This window comes from Microtus oregoni, unplaced genomic scaffold (assembly GCF_018167655.1).
Source record: "Microtus oregoni isolate MIOR12 unplaced genomic scaffold, Mior012 000021F_ref0000039, whole genome shotgun sequence".
Lineage (NCBI taxonomy): Eukaryota > Metazoa > Chordata > Mammalia > Rodentia > Cricetidae > Microtus > Microtus oregoni.
Genome location: NW_024543080.1, coordinates 8867743 through 8887890, shown reverse-complemented (window position 1 = coordinate 8887890; position 20148 = coordinate 8867743). Strand labels below are relative to the sequence as shown.

At 44.0% G+C, this 20148-nt stretch overlaps 1 protein-coding gene across 4 annotated transcripts in view; it reads left to right on the top strand.

Moving 5' to 3' along the window:
- The window catches only part of Slc4a4 (solute carrier family 4 member 4), a 331040-nt gene that overhangs the window by 46374 nt on the left and 264518 nt on the right, over positions 1-20148 (top strand). For all 4 annotated transcript variants that reach the window (XM_041671195.1, XM_041671197.1, XM_041671196.1 and 1 more), the window contains exon 2: positions 531-604. In XM_041671195.1, the coding sequence (XP_041527129.1) occupies positions 532-604 (73 nt within the window). In that variant the 5' untranslated portion in view covers position 531. The remainder of the gene's footprint in view (positions 1-530; positions 605-20148) is intronic.

Below are 20148 nucleotides of genomic sequence, written 5' to 3'. Positions count from 1 at the left end.
CAAGCTCGGCTCCCACTGTGTATTAGCCTAACTCCCTGTCGCTCTGTGTGTGGGTGGGTGTGCCTGTGCGCCTATGAGGGTATACATTCTGTGCAGTGGCTGTTTGGAGAGCTAAGCACTGAGACTGGATTTCCACAAACGATCATCACGAACACTCCAGAAACATCAATCTTCCTCTCTTGGTATTTTTTTTTTCTTCTTTTGCTTTCATCTCTGTTTTTCCTTTCTGCAACTTCCCAAAGGGACACTCTCCCTCAACATCCAGCCTACAAGATTGGGATTATTTTCTATTGCCTGTCCATGTGGCTGCCCTCTCAAGGTTAGAACTGAAGCTATGTGGGGCCAGCACATTCTCAAGCACCAGATGAGAAGAGCTGCGTGAAGGAGTGACAGCCACCAAAGGAAGAGGGACTCTGCCCTGCAAACATGAACAACAGCTTGCAGGTTAACCTGCCCAGAAGCTGGGCTGCTTCAAGTGGCTCACTTCAGGAGAGGTCTGAGCATTCTTTTTTTCTTTTCTATTACTATAGGATGGAGGATGAAGCTGTCCTGGACAGAGGGGCTTCGTTCCTTAAACATGTGTGTGATGAAGAAGAAGTAGAAGGTGAGCCCTTTGGGTCTGGGAAAGTGTGTGTTTATATCCATGTACTCTGTAGATAATGGCATTCGTGTGTATCTTATGCATGTTATATTTTGAAAAGTTAAACACCAGATCTTGCTGGTGGAGTTTCTTTGATCTCTACATTTTCCTTCAGCCCAGGAAGTAATTCTAAGAACTTCATCGGACCCTCAGAATTGAAATCAGCAGAGCTTTCTTTACCCGTGACATTTTTTTTTAAGGTGTTATTTTAAAGTAGGTGCTTGTGTTAGCTTTGCCGCTCCACCAGAAATGAATGTTTTAGTAGATAATTCCAGGGAGCTGCCAGATCTATAAGAATGTATTTGTTAGCACCTTCTACTGTTCCTTTTCTGGTAGCTTACAGGGGAGAGAAACAGATGTTGCCGAAGGAAGAGCGATAATCATTGTTGTAGGGAAAACAGGTCTAAGTCGAGGGTGGTGAGAACAGTTGTCATGGGCGAGTCTTCGTTCAGAAAACCCAGGCAAGCGTTTTCGATTTAAACACCCCTTGGAACCTCTTTCACTAGTGTTTTGAGTCTTAAAACCGAAGGAGAGTTCAATGTTATCTGCTGCCAACATACCTCAGCACGTGCATCCTTCAGCCCCCTCTCCCCCCACTTATCAATAACGTCAGGGGAGTACCACTTGATTGGTGGTAAGAAGGCAGGCTTCATTCATTATGTATTGAAGCCACAGTGTGAAGGCTATATAGCCTACTACTGGTGTTTAGTGTGAGATTTCCTGTTGCAGTCAGAGTTATAGATAGCATCATGGGAAACTCGTAGATGAACGTTGTGATCAGTTTCTCCCATGAATGTCACTCGAGAGGCTGTTGTGGAGGCTGTGGACTGACTGGTCCCTTGGAGTAGCTCGTGCCTCCCAAAGCCTTGGCAAAGAGGACAGTGAGGCTGAGAAGAAGAAGGTGGATAGTGTGTGTTCTGGAGCACTGCTTCAAGCAGCTGGAGCCCCAGGTCGAGGGGGTTCATGCTCCTGTGCTGCCAGGAGCCGGCCGGGGATGGCTGTCACTGTGTGGTTTCTTTAGTGACTTTCTTCTGCCCACTGAACAACTTGTGCCCCCTCTGCCCCACCCCCTGGCTTCCCATTCTTAAGCACTTGAGACCGACTAACAAGAATTTGGTGCCTAAGTTTCTTAGGAAAACGGAAACTAAAGTATTTTCTTTCATATTGTTTTATGGGTTCCTTGCATTTTTACAATGTGACCACGGGAAAACATCAAGTTGGAGAGGGCAAAAGAGTCGAACTTTTCTTTTTTGCTGAAACTTCATTGCAGCCAGTGTCAGTTATCCCAGACCGTAAAAGAGGAGATAAAGTCATTCAGTGGGAGCCTAGGAAAGAATGTAGTTTGATGAACATGCTGTCATTTTAGAACAGTTAAAGTGGAAAAGCCTTGGGAATGGGAATGTGCGGTGTGCACATGTTCTCCTTTGGGAACGAGGTCCTGGCTGAGTTCTCAGGCGATGTAAATCTCCAGTCCTGAAGGTGCTTTGGATCAACAGTACTGCAGTAGACGGCTGCACTCGGGTTCTTAAAGCTTTGCCTGAGAAGTCTATTTCCTGAATTATTTCCTGGATTTTCAAGCAGAAAATTAATCTATTGATCACAGTATAAATCATAACATAAACAACATATAATTCTGTAGCCAGCTTTCAATAGGAGAGAAGCAGAAAAGGCAACCAAAGGTCACAGAGGTGCCTGGTTCAGAGCAATAAGTGTGCTGGTTTTATGTCAATGAGGCTTATGCCCTCCGTTCTCATAGGAAGGACGCACGGCAGTCACTCTTTTGTGTTGTTGGCTGGTGCGTGATTGGATCCCTCTTATTTCAATGCATGTTGTGTTGTCTGTTGTCGAATCCTAGGCCTTTTACGATGGTGTGTGCTGATGGTGGACTTGGTGTGGCCTTCCATAGTGGAGGCCCTCTCACAGTAGAAGGGTTGGAAGTTTATGAACTGGTTCTTTCTCTTGCAATACCCTTCGATCTGGCCCTCTTATCTCATCAAATAGGATTGGGGGGATGGATACAAATGTAGTTCCAGCTCTGAGTGAGAGGACAGAGACAGTGCAATGGGCAGAGGTTCCATGGTGCATCTGGGGGTCCTGTGAACGAGTAAGGAAAGGGATGGCGGTTGTCATGGTATGACGATATATTTCTCAAGGTTGGGAGTATATCCCATAGTTATAATTTCATAGAATAAGGCTTTACTGATAGGGAACAACATGTTACTTCCTGAATAGCTGAGTCTTTGGCACACTTAAGCAGAAGTTACTACTGGGGCTTAAGGATGGAGAGTTCAAAGGACAAGGAGCTGGAACACCTTTCTGCAAATTATCAGTCATGTTTCCTTTGACCCCAGAGCTATTTGTTTTCCTTGAGAGGTGAGCATGACTAAGCATACTATATTACAACACACCTTGCAAAAGTAAGTTTAAAACTTTGCTCCTTAGTAATTTTTGTAAGTTCTAATAACCGAAGTCCAGTAGCTGTAGTTACTTTGCCATGCTCATACAGTAAAAGTGGTTCTTCGAATCCCCTGGATTCAGTTCAGGAAGGCCAGAAGAATTCTAGGTTCTCTTCTAGCTTCTTCTAGTGATGGCCTGGGCTTCAGACCATGCCCCCAGTTCACCTTGCTCAACTTTACACTCAGAGTGGGCGGCATACCACTTAATCCTCCTCCTAAAATCTTCGTAGAGAGCTGTCAGCTGCAGAACTCACCAGGAGCAGAGTGAGTCAGGAGAGGAGTCATCTTCTGTTTAAATAATGAACTTATCATTGGCACATATATTTAAAGACTTAAACCGTGTTTTCATCAAATGTCCCTCATGTGTTAATGGCTTAGACCTAGCGTTCTGAAAAGGAAACCCAGTGCCAGTTTTAGTCTTGAAAACAAATGGAAGCTTTTAGAGCTGTTCCTTCACTGGCTACCTTATACCATGTACGTTTTGTAGTTCATATTGAGTGCCAAGTTTGTCGGCTTGTAGAAAGAGTTCTGTGATTCGGACACAGATGTCTGCTCTGCACCCCAAAGCCTAAGCTTGTCCTTGGGCGCTTCTGTATGGGAATAGTCAGTGGATAATAAACTGATGTTGCCAGAACAACCTGGACCATGGGAAACGACTACTTGGGTTTGATTTCAAACATCGACAGGGGAAATTGCCAGGTTTTGTCAGTTAAGCCAAGTTTGAGGTACCCTTTTGTTCCAGAAGAAACTGTATGGATTTATGTATAAAAAAAAGACAGGTTGGAGATGGGCGTAGTGGTGTGTATCTGTGATCCCAGCACTCGAGAAACTGAGGCAGGAGGACCAGGAGTTCAAGGGTAGCCCGAAGACCCAGTCTCAAAAAATAAAGTCAGCTTGGATTTTGGATCTGAGTGATATAAACAGATTACTTAATATTCTCATATTTCGCAATAGGGGAAAAGAGCAAACTCCACCTTATCCTTTGAGATAAGGCTTTGGCTCTGCTTGGCTAGGTAACTCCCCAGCGGCCTTGGCAGCTCTGACTTCACGAGGAGGGGCCTCTCCTTAAATTTGAGTCCAACTAACAACTCAGGAAACATAGAGAACAGCAGGACAATGCGGTCTGAACTGCCGACATTTCTGGAGCTAGAATGGTCAGTGCTCTCTCAAAGTTGTTAAGGCCGTATTGTGGCGTTTCCCTTCCGCTTCAAAGCCAAGCCCCACAGGAAGTTTGCTCCTACCTGTTGAGGGTGGTAATAATCCTAGAAGGCCCCTCCCCATGTTCATTAAGAAAGAGAGTATTGTTGAGGAGACAGAGTATGGTTGGCAAATTCTGGAATTTATCATGACGGCTTTTCAGAGAAATAAATTTGGGAGGTGTAGGACAGTAGTTGGGGCTGAGTACACACTCACCAAATGTTTGTTAGAACAAAGGGTGTACTCACTGAAATAGAATATGAACTAAATAAAGCACATGCAAAATTCTATCATCCTCACATCTCTGCTTATATTTTTAGTTAGTATTTTGTTCTTAGTGTTAAAGTCAAGTGTTAAGATACAGTCTCTGTCTTATCCTCGGCATCCTCTTCAATCTTTCTCAGGTTTACAATGCTTATATATTTGGAGTGATAAGAAAAAGTAACCATTAAAACTTCTCTGTCTAAACCCCTCCTATTGTTCTGTTCTATGTTTTGAGACTAGAAAGACGAAAATGCTGAGATGGTGGCTTTTTGTCTTTTTGGAGGTCAGGCCCTCGACGTTTTACAGACATGAAATCATAATGACCTAAGCTAGCTTCCCCTAGAGGATGTGGTGATGCTCTGTTCCTGCGTATGGAGGAAGGTAGTGTTCTAAAGAAAAGGTGGGGCCTGGTAAACATCTGTTAATACTTACAGAGCTCGACACTGTCCTTGCCGAGACCGAGTGAATGAAAACCTATTCGATGGAAGGGAGGGACCAGGTTTTGGCGGGACTGTTCTGAGCTTGGGACCCAAGTGTCCGCTTGCATTGTGCTGACCTCTTCTCTGCTGCTCACTTGGATTGCTGAGAAACAGTGTGTACAGAGGAAACACTTGGGGAAAGAGTACAGAAGGAAAAGCCTTCTTAGCAGAGCTAATGAGCTCCCCATGTTGGAAACCCTTCAAGAGACCCAGCAAAGCTTTAAGGGTTGCTACTTGACCAGCAGAATGGCCCGCCCTCTCTCAGAGGATGAGCCTCCTCAGAGCTTCCAAGTCCCCCTGTCTTTCTCCTTTGGTCTCAGCTAACTACTCCCTGGAGATCCCAAAGCCTACACCCTTATCTCCATGGTTGCCTGACACCTCCTGCTCTTGGCGAGGAAATCTTTCTCTGTAGGTGCCCTCCTCAGCCAGGACATCTGATGTGGTTTCACAGGTTTTTGAAAAAGGCATCCTACCTGCCCAGAGTTTTCCTCTGTTGAGAGTTCTCTGGAAATATGTTACGGACTAAAACCCCCTTGAAGCCCTTTCCTGCCCTAAGTGTTGACATTGCAATAAGCCTCAACAAATTGGACTTGGGACTTCATGTTTTGCAAGGATTCAGCCATTCTGAAATGGCACTCTGGGGACAATTTTATCTTAGTTGAAGCCTTTCATCTGGTCATATTAGTGAGATGTTTCATATTGACTTTGGGAGTATCTCCCGTTTGTTTGATTCAGGTGCCATTACAATAGAGTGATTAGGTGTCAGTTGAAGAATAAAATTCCCAAACTGAATCCATTGCCGAATCATTGTGTCAGTGAAAGAAACCAATTAGAATGCAGAGTGTTTCTTTCTCCATAAAGTGGAAACAGTGAAACACACCGCTTGTAATATAACTTATGGTAATTATCCCAAACCACTATCATTGATATACCTGGATCAAAGAGGAATAGGAGAGGCAGAGGGTAAAGAACTTGCTGTTCTAGTGGGAGAAACTGAGTCTGAATCCCCAGAACCCTGGACTGGGGGTGATGAGTGCTTGTAATCCCAGTGTCCCTAAAGTGAGTTGGGAGGTGGAGGCAGGAGCACCTTGAGTCCCATAGGCCAGCTAGCCTGGTTTACGTAAAGAGACCCTGTCTCAAGCAAGGCAGAAAATGAGAACTGACACTTGGGTTGTCACCTGACCCAAACGTGTGTTGTGGTCTATGAGTTCCTGTGTTCTCACACAAATATGCATACACACACTCCACACACACACACTCCATACACACACATTCCACACACATTCCACACACACACACTCCACACACACACTCCACACTCCACACAGAAACACACACACTCCTCATACTACACACACACACACACACACTCCACACACACACACTCCACACAGACACACTCCACACAAACATACTCCACACACACACATACGCACACTCCACACAAACACACTCCACACAGAAACACACACACTCCTCATACTACACACACACACACACACTCCACACACACACAGACACACTCCACACAAACATACTCCACACACACACATACGCACACTCCACACAAACACACTCCACACACACACATACACACACACACTCCCCCCACACTCCACATAAATACACTCCACACACACACACATACACACACACTTCACACACACACATACACACACACACTCCCCCCACACTCCATACAAACACACTCCACACACACACACACACACACACACACACATACACACACACACACGCTTCTAGACAAGATTGAAGGTAGTCCGCATGGTATGGCCGTAGACCTCATTCTGAAGATTTTCATTGGCTGAAGGCTTGTTTTGCTTTCTCAGCTCATTCCTCCCAGCGCCCATCCTTTGACCTCTTGGCCATGCTTCCCTCCTGCTTTCTCTACTGCAGAGGTGAAGATGCAATGGCCCAGTTAAATTTTCCAGGGACTCTTATCCATTTCTCTTTGGATTCATTCTGATTCCCTTTACGCTCTGGCTGGAAGGCCTAGTGTTCACAGTTACACTGCTGATGTACCTCGTCCTTAGTGTATGAAATTGTCTCGTTTTCTAAGAAGAATCATATTAAATTGTATATGCACCCAGGGTAAACTGCTTGCCCTTTGCCAGTTAAAGCCTGCAGTGTTTCCACTGGAAAATAGAAGTGTTCTAGTGTTTAATGCATCGCGTTCTGGAAGCGAGGAGGATGTGAGTATAGTATATGGACCCTCACAAATCTTCCCTTCCGCCATAGCTTTGTATCCTATGGTCTGTTACGTAATTTAGGTGCCATTAAATGAGATTATGCGATAGTATAGAGGTACTATGTATTTAGCCTGAGTGAAACACTTCCCTGTTTTTAATCATTGCAAACATGTTAATTTTTGGGGGTCTAGAAAGCTCTGCCCGTGGGTGTGAGCAGAACAAGTCTGGAATGAAGATCAGTCAAGGTCCTTTTGTTGTTGTGGTAAGCTCTCTGCTTAGACTTTGTTTCGATTTTACTTTACTCTTTGGCTAATTCCCAAAGGACTGAGGCAGGAGCCTGCATGACATGGGTTCACGGGAGGTTCTGTACACTGCATCCCGACACTACTGATTGCCAGGTGGGATGAAAGGTGACGGTAGTGAGGGTGGTGAGTGACACCCATTGAATCAGCAGTATAGGTGACTTAAATAATTCCTTTCTCTGAATAGCAAGAAGGCTTTTAAGTCTGGTAATTGCTTTTACCTTTCACAGGTTGGAGTTAGAAGACAGCTGTCCTAAGGTGTACAATGGGTTCACCTTTAGACTCCGTTGACTTTGAAAGAACTCCGTGAGATATTTATTTTACTGAATATTTTCAAGGTCAGATGCTCAGTAACTTTTACCAGGAGATAGAAATAAGGGTTAAATTTTAGTGATATTAGCCAATGCAGAGGATCAGAATGGTGTATTTATAGGTTGCTTAAGTCATCACCCAAGTCCTCGGCTGACTATTGAAATTACGACGAGAAATTGTGTTTTGTGCTGCAAAATCAGGGAAGAGTCTCTGATGTCCAGTGATGGCTTTAATCGAATCCAGTTGCTCCACGCGCTTGACAAACTCCATCAGCGTCTGGTTGTTCAGCTTCTTACTGGCTTTGCCTCAGTCTGTGCTGTGGTCCAGCGGCCATGATGATGCACCGGGAGTCTCTGGACCCGTTTCTATTCCCGGCTGTGCACTGCACGAGGAGAATCATCAGTGCAGCGAGCGCCTCATTTCCATCTTCTACCAGCAGCGCTTCACGGAGTCTTGGTTAATACTCCCCAAAATACTTTTCTATTTGGAGTAAGCCACTGTGAATTACTAATTTTCAATTTCTGTTGATTTGTTTCCCCGTTGTTTATCTGTTTTTGTGGTACTCAGTGGCTCAGCCATATTTGGCAAGCGTTCTGCTGTGGCCTTTCAACCCAGCCTTCTGCAGACTGCTTTCTCTATGTGTATAAAGAAATGCCATTTATAACCCCGTCCCCCAGGTTTGCTAAAAATCTAAGTAATGACATCTGAAATCTTGAGGCTGAACCTTATAATTTTAAGGTATTACCTCCTGCAGATGTAATCCTGGTGTGAAATTTATCGTTCGGTTCGTTGCCATCTCACTGGTGGTTGCTATGACGGCAGAACACTCCCAGATGAAGTTGAAACACTGATATCTAATAGTCAGTGAGTTAGTTGACTAAGACCCATATTAACTATCCTTATTTAGTTGGAACTGAAGGATAATGCTTCCACCATGTCAGCCTGGTAAAACGACAAGAGAAACTGTCCATAGAATCTCAGTACCCTTGGACGGAAAAACATTCCTACTAGGACATAGTTTCTGTTCAGCTAAGTGAAGTAGGCATTACTTGAGAGTAAAAATTTTTTGATACAATAAATTTAGAGATTGTACCATATATGAGTTTATGTGAGATGACAGGGAATATATCTTGTGGAGTAATGCTAAAACCTCAGGGATGGGCAGGATTTGGATAGAGGAGGGATAAGAGGGGGATCTGGGGCAGGCATGTCTGTAGACTTGGGATGGAAGAAGAGGAACAGAAAGTAGGTTAGTGTGCCGAATCACAGGACCACTCACACACTTCAGGGGCCCGAAGTAAGGGAGACCCAGATAATGGGTGGCATTTATTTTATTGTATGATGTATAGGTATGGGCACATTCATATGTATATGTGTACATGTATGCTGATGCATACACGTGTGTGTGTGTGTGTGTGTGTGTGTGTGTGTGTGTAGGATAGAGTTTGAGGTTAGTTGTCTTTCCCTGCGGCTCTCTACCTTATTTTTTGAGATCTCTCAATATGGAGTTCACCGATTTGGCTGGTCTGGCTGGCGTGAGAGCTCTTAGGGTCCGTTCGTCTCTGTCTCACCTGCCCCAGCGTTGGGATATAGACGCCTGTTACCTTGCCTGACTTTCACACGAGTGCAGTGGATTTGAGCTCAGGTCCTCATGTTTACACGACATGCTCTTCTACCATGCAGCCATCTCCCCAACTCTTACGTACTTATTGAAGGCAGAGTCTTACACTGTAGCCAAGGTTGGACTGGAATTCCTTAGGTAGCATAGGTTAGCCTCAAACTCATAGTAGTCTTCCTACCTCAGCCTCTCGAGTGCTAGGATTATAGGTGTGACCCACCAAGCCTGTTTCTGTGACCTTTCATTCTGCTGAAGATTTAGGATTTTGTTAAACATGTTGGAAGCATGCGTAAAGGGTTTTTTAAGCAAGGAAGTGACAAGTGACATTTTGCAAGAAAGGTTCTTTTTGGCTGCTGGATGAGAACTCCTCAGGAGGGAGGTGATAAAAATGGAGCACCTGATTCAACTGAGAGATGAGTTTTGCATTGGCCAACCTGGGGTCGAAAGAGTTAGAGAGGTGTGACTTAAATCCCCAGGATTTACAGATAGATGGCTGAGTAGATGGATGTGTGATTGCCTGCTATAATACACACACACACACACACACACACACACACACACTGGAGTTTTGCTATGTGCGACTTGGGAAATCATTTGCTCTTTCCTAAGATAATTAAGACTGGGGTAAGGTGGTGTCTATGATAGAAACTCAACCGTTTGAATCTGTTCAGTGCCCGTGAGATACCCATGCAGAACTATGACATAAGTAGTTGGCTGTGTAAGCTGGAACTAAGAGAAAAGAGCAGGGATGCAGAGAGAAACCCGGAAGTCCCCATCCACATGACTTTCAGAGGCCGTGGGAATGATGACACTCCCTAAGTGTCAGAATGCTTCAAGAAGAGGGCTGGCAGGGGTGCTGAGCACTAGCACTAAGACACAAAGGAGTAGAGATAGAAGGAAGTGGAAAGCCAAGAAGGATGGGATGAAGAAAGGAGCCTGGGAGCCGGAGTCAATGATTTTAAAGTTTCTGGGAGCCAGGTATGATGAGGTTGAGTGGAAAGCCCTGAATGTGGTAAATAGGAGGTGAGATTGGTAACCTTTCTTAGCAGTGTGGTACCTGAATAGATGGAGTGGCATAGAAAAGTTCAGAAGAGACCCTAAGGTGGTGTTCCTCAACCTGTGGGTAGTGATCATTTGGGGTTTGCCTATCAGATCTCTGCATATGATTCATAACAGTATCAAAATTGCAGTTATGAATTAGTAACAAAAGTAATTTTATGGTTATCTGTGTATGTGTGTGTGTGTGGGGGGGAGTGTCAGCACACCATAAGGAACTGTATTAAAGGGTCACAGCGTTAGGAAGGTCAAGAACCACTGCCCTAAGGCGGAAAGCTGTGTGCTCCCATTCTGTGTGCTTAGCTGTACTGGACTCTTTAAAATGTCTGGAATTTTATAGAATTTGCAGAACTAGAAGGTATCCTACAAAAGATCCAACCTCATGTTCTCACCTTAGAGATGGCTAGATGAGCCAAAAAGAAGCGGAAGGGCTTTGCTTCAGGCACTGGAATAACCAGGGCCATGCCTTCCCTGGCTGTGCTCATCCAGAGGCTGTGTGTGCTTGCTCCTTCCGGAGGGGAGAGCAGTGTAGACAGAGCTGAATGAGAATGAGAAGAGGCATCCTGAAGGAGCCATGGGAACTGAAAGGAGAATGGATGCGTTGGGAAGGTTCTTCGATGGACGAGAGAGAAGGACTTCATCAGTCTGGGTGGCCTCATCCCGTAAATGACCCTAGTGATAGTAGGACACACATCCCATTCAGAACACTTTAATATGCTGGGGCAGTTGATGGGACTAAGGGTTGTGGATCTAAATTTGCCACCCTGGAACCTTTCCAGAGATACACTGAGCCCCTTTCCCTTAGGTGGTTGCTAATTTGAATGCGCTCATCATCTTTTTAAAAAGGTGTATTTTGTAAATAATGTTGAATGGGAGGAGTGATGATGGACAAATGACATAGTCATGGGAAACAGGAAAGGGATGCTTCTGTATCCCAGGGGACCAAGAGTAGTGCCTGTCTGTACAGCAGTAACTGCCTCTTTGGCTTTAGTGGACTCACTGGAAGTGAAGACAAAGTAATGTGTGTGGCTGGATCCCAAAGCATGCCTGTGGCTGAGGTGCTCATGTAGATAGTAGCTTTCTTTTCTGGGTGCATATGGAAAAGCATAATCATAAAGATTTGGGGGTTGGTCTTCATTAGGCTAACATGCCTCTTGTGGTAGTTTCTCTAGTTGCCAGTGATTGCCGTAGTCTTTATGGCATTCATTGCCTCTCCTCTACCTGCATACAGAATGCTGGGGAAGAGAATCATGTGAAACAATGTGAGATATTTCGTTGGTGATCAGGCAGGAGTCCATTGACTCTATGGTGGATTATCTGTCTGTAGCAACCAAAGACTAGTCTTCCTATTGCCCAGCCGAGGTTAAGCCTCTGCCAACAGAGAACCCATAACAGCGTATTTGAATGAGGATATGAATGTGTGTGTTCATGTCTCTCTCTGGCTGCCTCTCTGGCTGCAGTCGCAAATCCAATTATCAATGACTGTTGGATTAGCTATTGTTTTGCATCTTCCAACTCTGCTCCCTGTTCAGCTGTGTACATAGTGACCACAGAGAAACAAAAGCTGCTAGGTCTCTGTGTTTTGCTTGTAGGTAGGTTTTGTCTAACCACGTACATGGTGCACATTAAAATTCAGGGGTTGTTGGCTGTCAGGATGAGTGGAGGGGTTCTGACTAGCCAGCACCAGCCTCCCCAGATCTTTTGAGTCTATTCAACTCTCCTCAGTCAAGTTAAAGGCCTGGCAGATCTGGTTCCTGAGGGTTGGCACTTGCTTGTGAACACCGGGGAAGCTGTGCCCAGAGCAGGGTGAAGGCTGCCAGGCACTTGCTTCTGGCCAGGGTGAGGGAGGACAGAGTTCTGGAAGGTGTCGCCTCTGTTGACCCACTGCATTCTGTCCAGTGGTTTTAAAGAGCCAGGAAAGGACACGTTAAGACTAGGAGTGAACGCTCCCGAGAACAGAGGGAGTTCACATGCGCTTGTCAGGGCTCCAGGTGGGTGGGGACTGGGAAAATTAATGGATTTTTTACTTTGGAAAGGGAAGGGGAAATATCGTCCACACTTTCGGGTGCTCGATGTAGAGCGAGCAGTCATGAAGATTGCTCATGAAAATGATGTCTAGGTCTCTGTGTAGATGCATGTCTTTTTTATTTGGATAAGGACAGGAAAGAGTTTGTAGACAGCATTAATATCATGTTGGAAAATCAGCGCTTCCCACTTGAGACACTTGAGGAACTGCAGCTTTTGTAGGGTGAGCTGAACTCAACTTTTGCTGGTTCATTAGGGCAAGGCTTCTAAAATACCTTTAAAAGGGAATTCTTGCCTTTTTAGCATAGATATTTAAAAGCAATTTATGCCTACTGAAAAGGAAAGAGCTGCATGTAAGAGTAAGAATATTTACTAATTCACTTCTGCCTCTACTATCAACTGTTAGTAACGGAGGTCGCTATGGAAACGATGTGAGTGTGTGTCCTCACCTGTATTTAAGACTAGTTATAGCTGTTTGCTAACGTGGACACTTGGAGGCAAATGCACAGGTTTTTTGTTTGTTTGTTTGTTTGTTTTTTTGGAGCTAAGGGATTGACATCTAATGGAGAAACTAAGCTTGCTTCCTTTTTATTTTCCTCATCGCTGCTCTTGTGCACAGATTGTCATCACTACCACCACCACCATCACTATCAATACCAATATCATCATCATTGGATATTGATGATTCTGCTCTCAGTGAGCACAGTAATGCCAAGTTGAGATTTCTTATCAAATAGGGGATCTCAGATGATCTTAAGATTCCTGGGAATCCTATGCTGTTCAAAGTTCAGGGCAGGAAAGATAGTTCCCTTCTTTTTTGTATGAGTCTCTCTCTCTCTCTCTCTCTCTCTCTCTCTCTCTCTCTCTCTCTCTCTGTGTGTGTGTGTGTGTGTGTATTTTTGTTTTGTTTTGTTTTTCGAGACAGGGTTTCTCTGTGGCTTTGGAGTCTGTCCTGGAACTAGCTCTTGTAGACCAGGCTGGTCTCGAACTCACAGAGATCCGCCTGCCTCTGCCTCCCGAGTGCTGGGATTAAAGGCGTGCGCCACCATCGCCCGGCTGTGTGTGTGTATTTGTGAATACATGTGTAGTGCTGCCTTCTTCTTTGTCTGAGACAGGCTCTCTACTGTTCCTGTCATTTAGGCCAGCTAGCCTGCCTGTGAGCATCTGGGGGAATTATCCTGTCTCTGTTTCTTATCTTCCTGCATGAGTGCTGGGACCATAAATGCTCTCCTTACACATCTGGCTTCTACCTGGGTTTTTAAACCTTGGTTCTCAAGTTTGCACAATAAATGCTTTTATCTATTGAGAGACCCACTATCTATCCCCACACCCACTCTCTCTTGAAAAACAAAAACAATTCATTTTTCATGTATTTTCTTGTATGCTCAATTCTCAGTGTAATTGGTAGTATTGATATTAAAATAAATTACTCACCAATATTCAATTATTTATAAATAATTTATGTATGTAATATATAATTATCTGTTAATAATTTGAATTACTTTTTCATGTAAAACATTTTCCCTGTCCAAATTATAAAAATAGGAATCACCCTTGTCTTAAGTCATATGTGTTTGAAGCCTGGACTCTCACTCAAACATAAAGGTCTGGCTTACCCCCTAGTAACAGCAAAATTATGTCATGACTCCTGAAAAGGATAAACTCTTCATGAGATAGTATTTATGCCCCAATAAATTAGAAATGTTACTTTGATTACATCTTATTAGAGCTAACTATGGACATTCTTCTGGACTCATGTAGTTTATTTGTACTAATTTATGAAATATTTTGGATTGGTCATCTCATTATATAAAGCACCAAACACTCACCTCTGTGATACCTGGACGTGATATCATGATTTAAACTCTCTAAAGCCAACCATGGCTTTCTGTTTGTAGGCCTTGCAGAGTCTTTGTTTGTAATTGAGCACTCATTTAGGATCCCTTGCCTCCTCTCCTATGATTTGATTTAAATATTAAAAAATAGTAAATCTCCATTTTGCTTCCTTACATTCCTCTTGGCCATAGTATCAATTTGTTCTAGGCATCTTGACATAAACCAGGTTATGTAAGAGAAGGATTTATATTTTGGGAATGTTGCTGATCAGCTCTGAAAGGCGAGTATAGTGTTTGGGTTGTGGAGTCTTTGCTTCAAGTTGGAGAGAACAGAAATTTGGTTAACTGTAGAAAGATCAGCACTGAAGACTAGGAACCACAGCTGGAGCACATCTCCATGTTTAATTAGGAATGCGTGGGGGAGGCTGGAGGAATGACTGCAGGTCGGAAAAGGTACATTTCTGGGGAGGATTTTATCTGTCCTGTGGTGATCCGTAGCTGGCGCACAGTACTGAAACCGCAAGTTAAAACCCACATATACTGCCTTCCTCCAAAACAGCTAGGGTGGAGGGAAAACAACTGTTGAGAAATGGGAAGAGGAGGACATTGTATCAAATGTAGCTGTACTAGCCACAATGTATCAAATGCACACTCTGAAGTGCTGTACTTGCCACAGTGTATCAGATGCACACTCTGAAGTGCTGTACTTGCCACAGTGTATCAGATGCACACTCTGAAGTGCTGTATTGCCACAGTGTATCAGATGCACACTCTGAAGTGCTGTATTGCCACAGTGTATCAGATGCACACTCTGAAGTGCTGTATTGCCACAGTGTATCAGATGCATCCTCCGAAGGGGTGGGGGGTACTTACCACAAGATGACCTGATTGTTGGTTCTTGTCTTTCTTACTATCAATGGAAGGAAGGAAACCTAATTAGTTATGTGATTTATAGGATACATGTGTGTTTTACTTTTGTATGTGTGTATGTGTGGTGTGCAGTGTGTGCATGTATGTGTGTGATGTGTGTATGTGGTGTTAGCGTGTGTGGTGTGTGTGTATGTGGGGTGTGCACATATGTGGTACATTGTGTGTGTGTGGTGTTTGTATGTGGTCTGTGTACGTATGTGGTATGTGTGTGTGGTGTGTGTATGTGGTGTGTGTGACTGGTGTTGTGTGTGTGGTTTGTGTATGTGGTGTGTATATGTGGTGTGTGTGACTGTGTGGTGTTGTGTGTATGTGGTGTGTGTGTATGTTGTGCATGTGTATATGTGGTATGTGTGTATGTGGTGTGTGTATTTTGTGCATGTGTATATGTGGTATGCGTGTATTTGGTGTGTACGTATGTGGTGTGTATGTGGTACGTGTGTGTGGTGTGTATGTGGTGTGTGAGTATTGGTGTGTATATGTGATGTGTGTGTGTGTATGTGTGAGTGAGTGAATGTACACACTGAGGCCAGAGGGGGATGTTTGCTGTCTACCTTTATTTCTTTCTACCTCATCCCCTTGAGACAGGGCCTCTCCCTGAACCTGGAGCTTGCCAGTTTTTAGCGAGCCTGACTGACTAGCAGTCACCCCCATCCTGTTTCCACTGACCCTGCCACTCCTTAGTGGGCGGTTATAGGCACATGGAGCCATGCCTTACCCAGCAAGCATTGTCTCAACACTATGAAGGTATATTTTAAACAAAATCTCATCAAAGCTGACATTCAGGTCATGCTGACATTGATGCCTAAGGAACTTTCTCTTGTGGGATTTTCTGAAGAGGGCATCTGCTTCTTGGTTTCAGCATCCCCGACTCCTCAGACGTTGGTTTCTTCACCCGTATGTGAGGTTTGTAGCAGGATCATATGGAGAGCCGGAGAAACGTGTGGCAGCGATGAACAGGCTTAGAAGGTTTGGCGAATGTTTGCTGCATCTGTGCATATGCACATTGCACCGTGTTTCCCAGGCGGGAGCGAAAATCATCCCATCCTGCATGCGGAGATATAGGTTGCTAGCTGTCATCCATAGACGCTTTAATTTGGCTGGTGAATTTTTAATTTCTGGCTTGAGAGATTGTTTGATTCTTCCAACTTCTGAATCATCCTAGGGAAGTAGTATCTGCGAAAGCCACATTCACTTGAATGGCTACAGAGTTGCTAAGTGTAAGGGTTGACTGTCTGCCCTGGAAACGTTGTAGCAATGATCAGAAGTGTACAGTTAGCCCAGCGGCTTGGCAGAAATGGGGAGATGGAGGAGTGGCTGCTTCACAGAGCTTCCTGGTTGTAATTAGGGCAGAACAGGTAAAGACGGGAAGAAGCAAGACTCGTTCGTAGTGATGATGTTGACAGAGGTAGCCAGCAGAGCTGTGTTTTCTTTCCAGAAGTCCTGGCTGTAGTGTGGATTGTGAAGTATTCTTGAGACACTTGGAATGTGTTGGGGACTCCCACCATCTGTCAGAGAGAGGCATGTACAGTATTTATTTGAACACACGATGCCGAGGTCCCTGCCAGGTTGAAGACACGATGCCCTGTGACGATACACCTAAATGAACACTGTCATATGTAGGCTTCAGTATTTTCATTTTATTGGTCTAACTAGAATAATAAATGTATGCTGGATTTTAATATATTAGACATTTATACCTTCTTTCTGAATTAAAACTTTAAATTAAAAATGAAAAAAATTGAAAGTTTTATTCTTTATTTCTCCATTATTCTTTGAAGCAATTTTTATGGAATTGGTGGCAGAGAAGTTTTTTAAGCCTAGCATGCACTGTTTTGTAGATTCTTGGGTTGGGAAGGCTTCTCTGACAAGTTCCTCCTTTTCTTTTTACCTGTAGAACAATAGCTACGCCCTCCCCCCGTGTAGCTTCCTCGCTAGCTTCCATCAGTCGTCATGACATAGCTCTGAGACAGATAAAGCTACTTCATTGAACATAAACACTGATATCCACCTGCGATGTTCCCTCCAACAATAGAGTCTTTCCAGCGGTAGTGTAGATTCTGTTCATCTTGCCCACAGGAATTTTGTGGGGGCAGTTTGAACATTTCTGTCTCAGCTCATGTTGCTTTTGGGGCTTTGGTTGCTTGACATTATAGTGTATTAATATTTGGTCTTCCCTGTGTAAAAGCATGCCCATCTTACATACCCTCCAACACATTCCTATCTTGCTTGCCTCATTTTGTGGGCAACGAAGTTGAAGTAGGGAAGAGACTATAATTAATTAATGAGGTAACAAGCGCTGTCTCTAAGCTCCCAATGATCTACCTTACCCAGACTCACATTTCTTTATGAAAATATAAGGCCAATGGGGGAGATTTAGGTTCCAGTAAGGTGCGGGAAGAAAAAGAGGATGAGGATGCCGATGCTGTGGTCGGCTCAGGGACTTGATTCCTTGGGCATTTCTTGGGAGGCAGCATCTTCCTGACTGGGAATATCCTATCTTACTGTGTTGGTAGGATCCTCACAACGTTGATAGCCATGTGAGTTCTGGAGGATCATGGCTCCTAGATGATATTTCCAAGAGTATGCAGAATGTGTAAGAGTGGGTGTATGAGCTGGTAGCGGGAACCGAGTGTGGCTGCAGATGGCCCCGAGGGAGCTCCGTGGATTGGTAGGAAGGTTCTAAAATTGGATGATGGTGATGTTTGTGCAATGCTACAGAAAATCATCGAGTTATAATCTTAAAAAAGAGTGAATTTGTACAAATAACATCTTAATAAACCGATAAAAATGCCTGATGTTTGTGATGCCGCTAAAGGAACCCCCATTTCCTCTTGGCCAGAGGGGTGCTGTAGACTCTGAAGGGCAGCGTCATATCTGAAGGCTTCCTTACCTATGACCAGAGCAGGGAAGGTTTGCATGGAGGAGACCGAGGGATGCAGGCAAGCTACCACAGGGGTAGTGCTGCAGACACCAAATGAAAAGAAGGGTACCATGTCTATGGTTGTGACAACTCTAACTAGGTTCTGAAACTCAGGCACATCTCTCTGCAGAGCTTGAAGGCTGTCTGTTTGAATCACTGTAACTTATTCATTAGTTTGAAAACTAGTGTCATTCATTTGTATTTTAATAAATAAAGCTTGACTGGAGATCAGAAAAGCAAGACAGTCACAGTGGCCAGCCTTACAGACCAGGCAGCAATGACACACACCTTTAACCCCAGTAGCCACACTAGCTTGCCATAGAAACCCTATGGTAGTGGTGCCTGCCCTTAATCCCAGGACTAGAGAGGATTATAAAACGGGAGGAGACAGCTCTTAGGCTCAGCTTCATTCTGACGTTTCCTGGAGGCAGGATCGCCATTTTCGGGCTGAGGTCGAGGTCAGAGCCAGTGGCTGCTTTGCTTTTCTGGTCTTCAGCTTGAACACCGATATCTTGTCTCTGAGTTTTTATTAACCGCGCTTCAGAAAACAGTCTTTTGTAGCCAGAAGTCTCACCTTTAAATCCCGTCAGCCCATATAGTTGTCTAAATGACTCCATCAAATGTTCTATGCAGGCTTGAGTTCATATAGTAAATCTTACTGCACCACACCGGCATGGCTAACATCCATTAATTACCATTGTCTTATGACTATTATTTAATAATGTGCAGAAAACATTTACCATAACATTTTAGAATTTTGAATCACTTTGTGTGTGTGTGTGTGTATGTGTACATATGCCTGTATGTGCGTGTGTGTGTGCCTGCACCTGTGTGTGTGTGTGGTGCGAGGCATTTCCGTAAGGCTCTGCTGACTTGTATTGCTGAGACTTGAGATAAACCCGCAAGGACTCCCTTAGTAAGGGGAGCACAGGAAACAATTGACACTGTTTCTTGGTTCACATTGTTTCTGAGACATTTCCTGTTTCCTAGTATATTATGGCTTTCCCATGAGAACAATTTATTTGCGAATGGTTAGATATGATAGATTTCTCATTGGCACACGTTCTGTGGGGAGACTGTTCGCTGTGCTTTGTAGTAGCAAGCTGTGGTCTTTGTGTGTTAATGGTGGGGATTGGGGGCTCTGCTTTGGGTGCAGATGCTCCAGCTTCTTTTCCAGGCATGGGGAGTTTTCTGTGACATACTACCCCCGAGAGTTCTTTCTTCCATCGTTGCAGTCTTTTTCTTGGAGCAGCGTATGATTCATTTAAGCTGTCAATTTAAGGGAAATTTCATGAATTATGGTGTTTTTAGGATTGCCTGGTGAGTTCCAGGGAAAGTGGTTCAGAGCAATTGATACTCAGGAGGCTGAGTTACATGGTGGTATGTGATATTATCTCTGGGAACTGTAAAGTACCATCAAAGAATAATTCTAGAAATGGGAAATGAAACACTTTGATGAGATAACCTAATCTAATTTGCAATAAAAAGGGTGTTCAGATTACATCCGAAATGATGATTCCCACATTCAGCTCTTACCCTGTATATAAAGTGAAAGGAAAAGTTTTCAAATAAAAAAAAAAAAAAGGAGATGTGGGACTTTGAGTTCCTTTTCCATCTCCTCTGATTCTGTAAAATGATACTGCTTGTCAGTCTGAAGTGCCTTCCCTTCGGAGGCCTGCAAGCCGCTAGAGCTGTTTTTCTCATGCCCTTCTCTTCAAGGCAGTTTTTTGCTGGGATCAATCTTATTTTTATCATCCCAACAACCAGTTTTTAGAAACTTCTGGAAACGGAAAAAGAAAAATGAGAATGGCACGGTGGCTGACATTCGTTTCAGCGTTTCCTAGTGTGAACATTCGAGTGCTTCTAAAATCTCCTCTCTAAGTATGCTTTATTCTTCTCGGTTT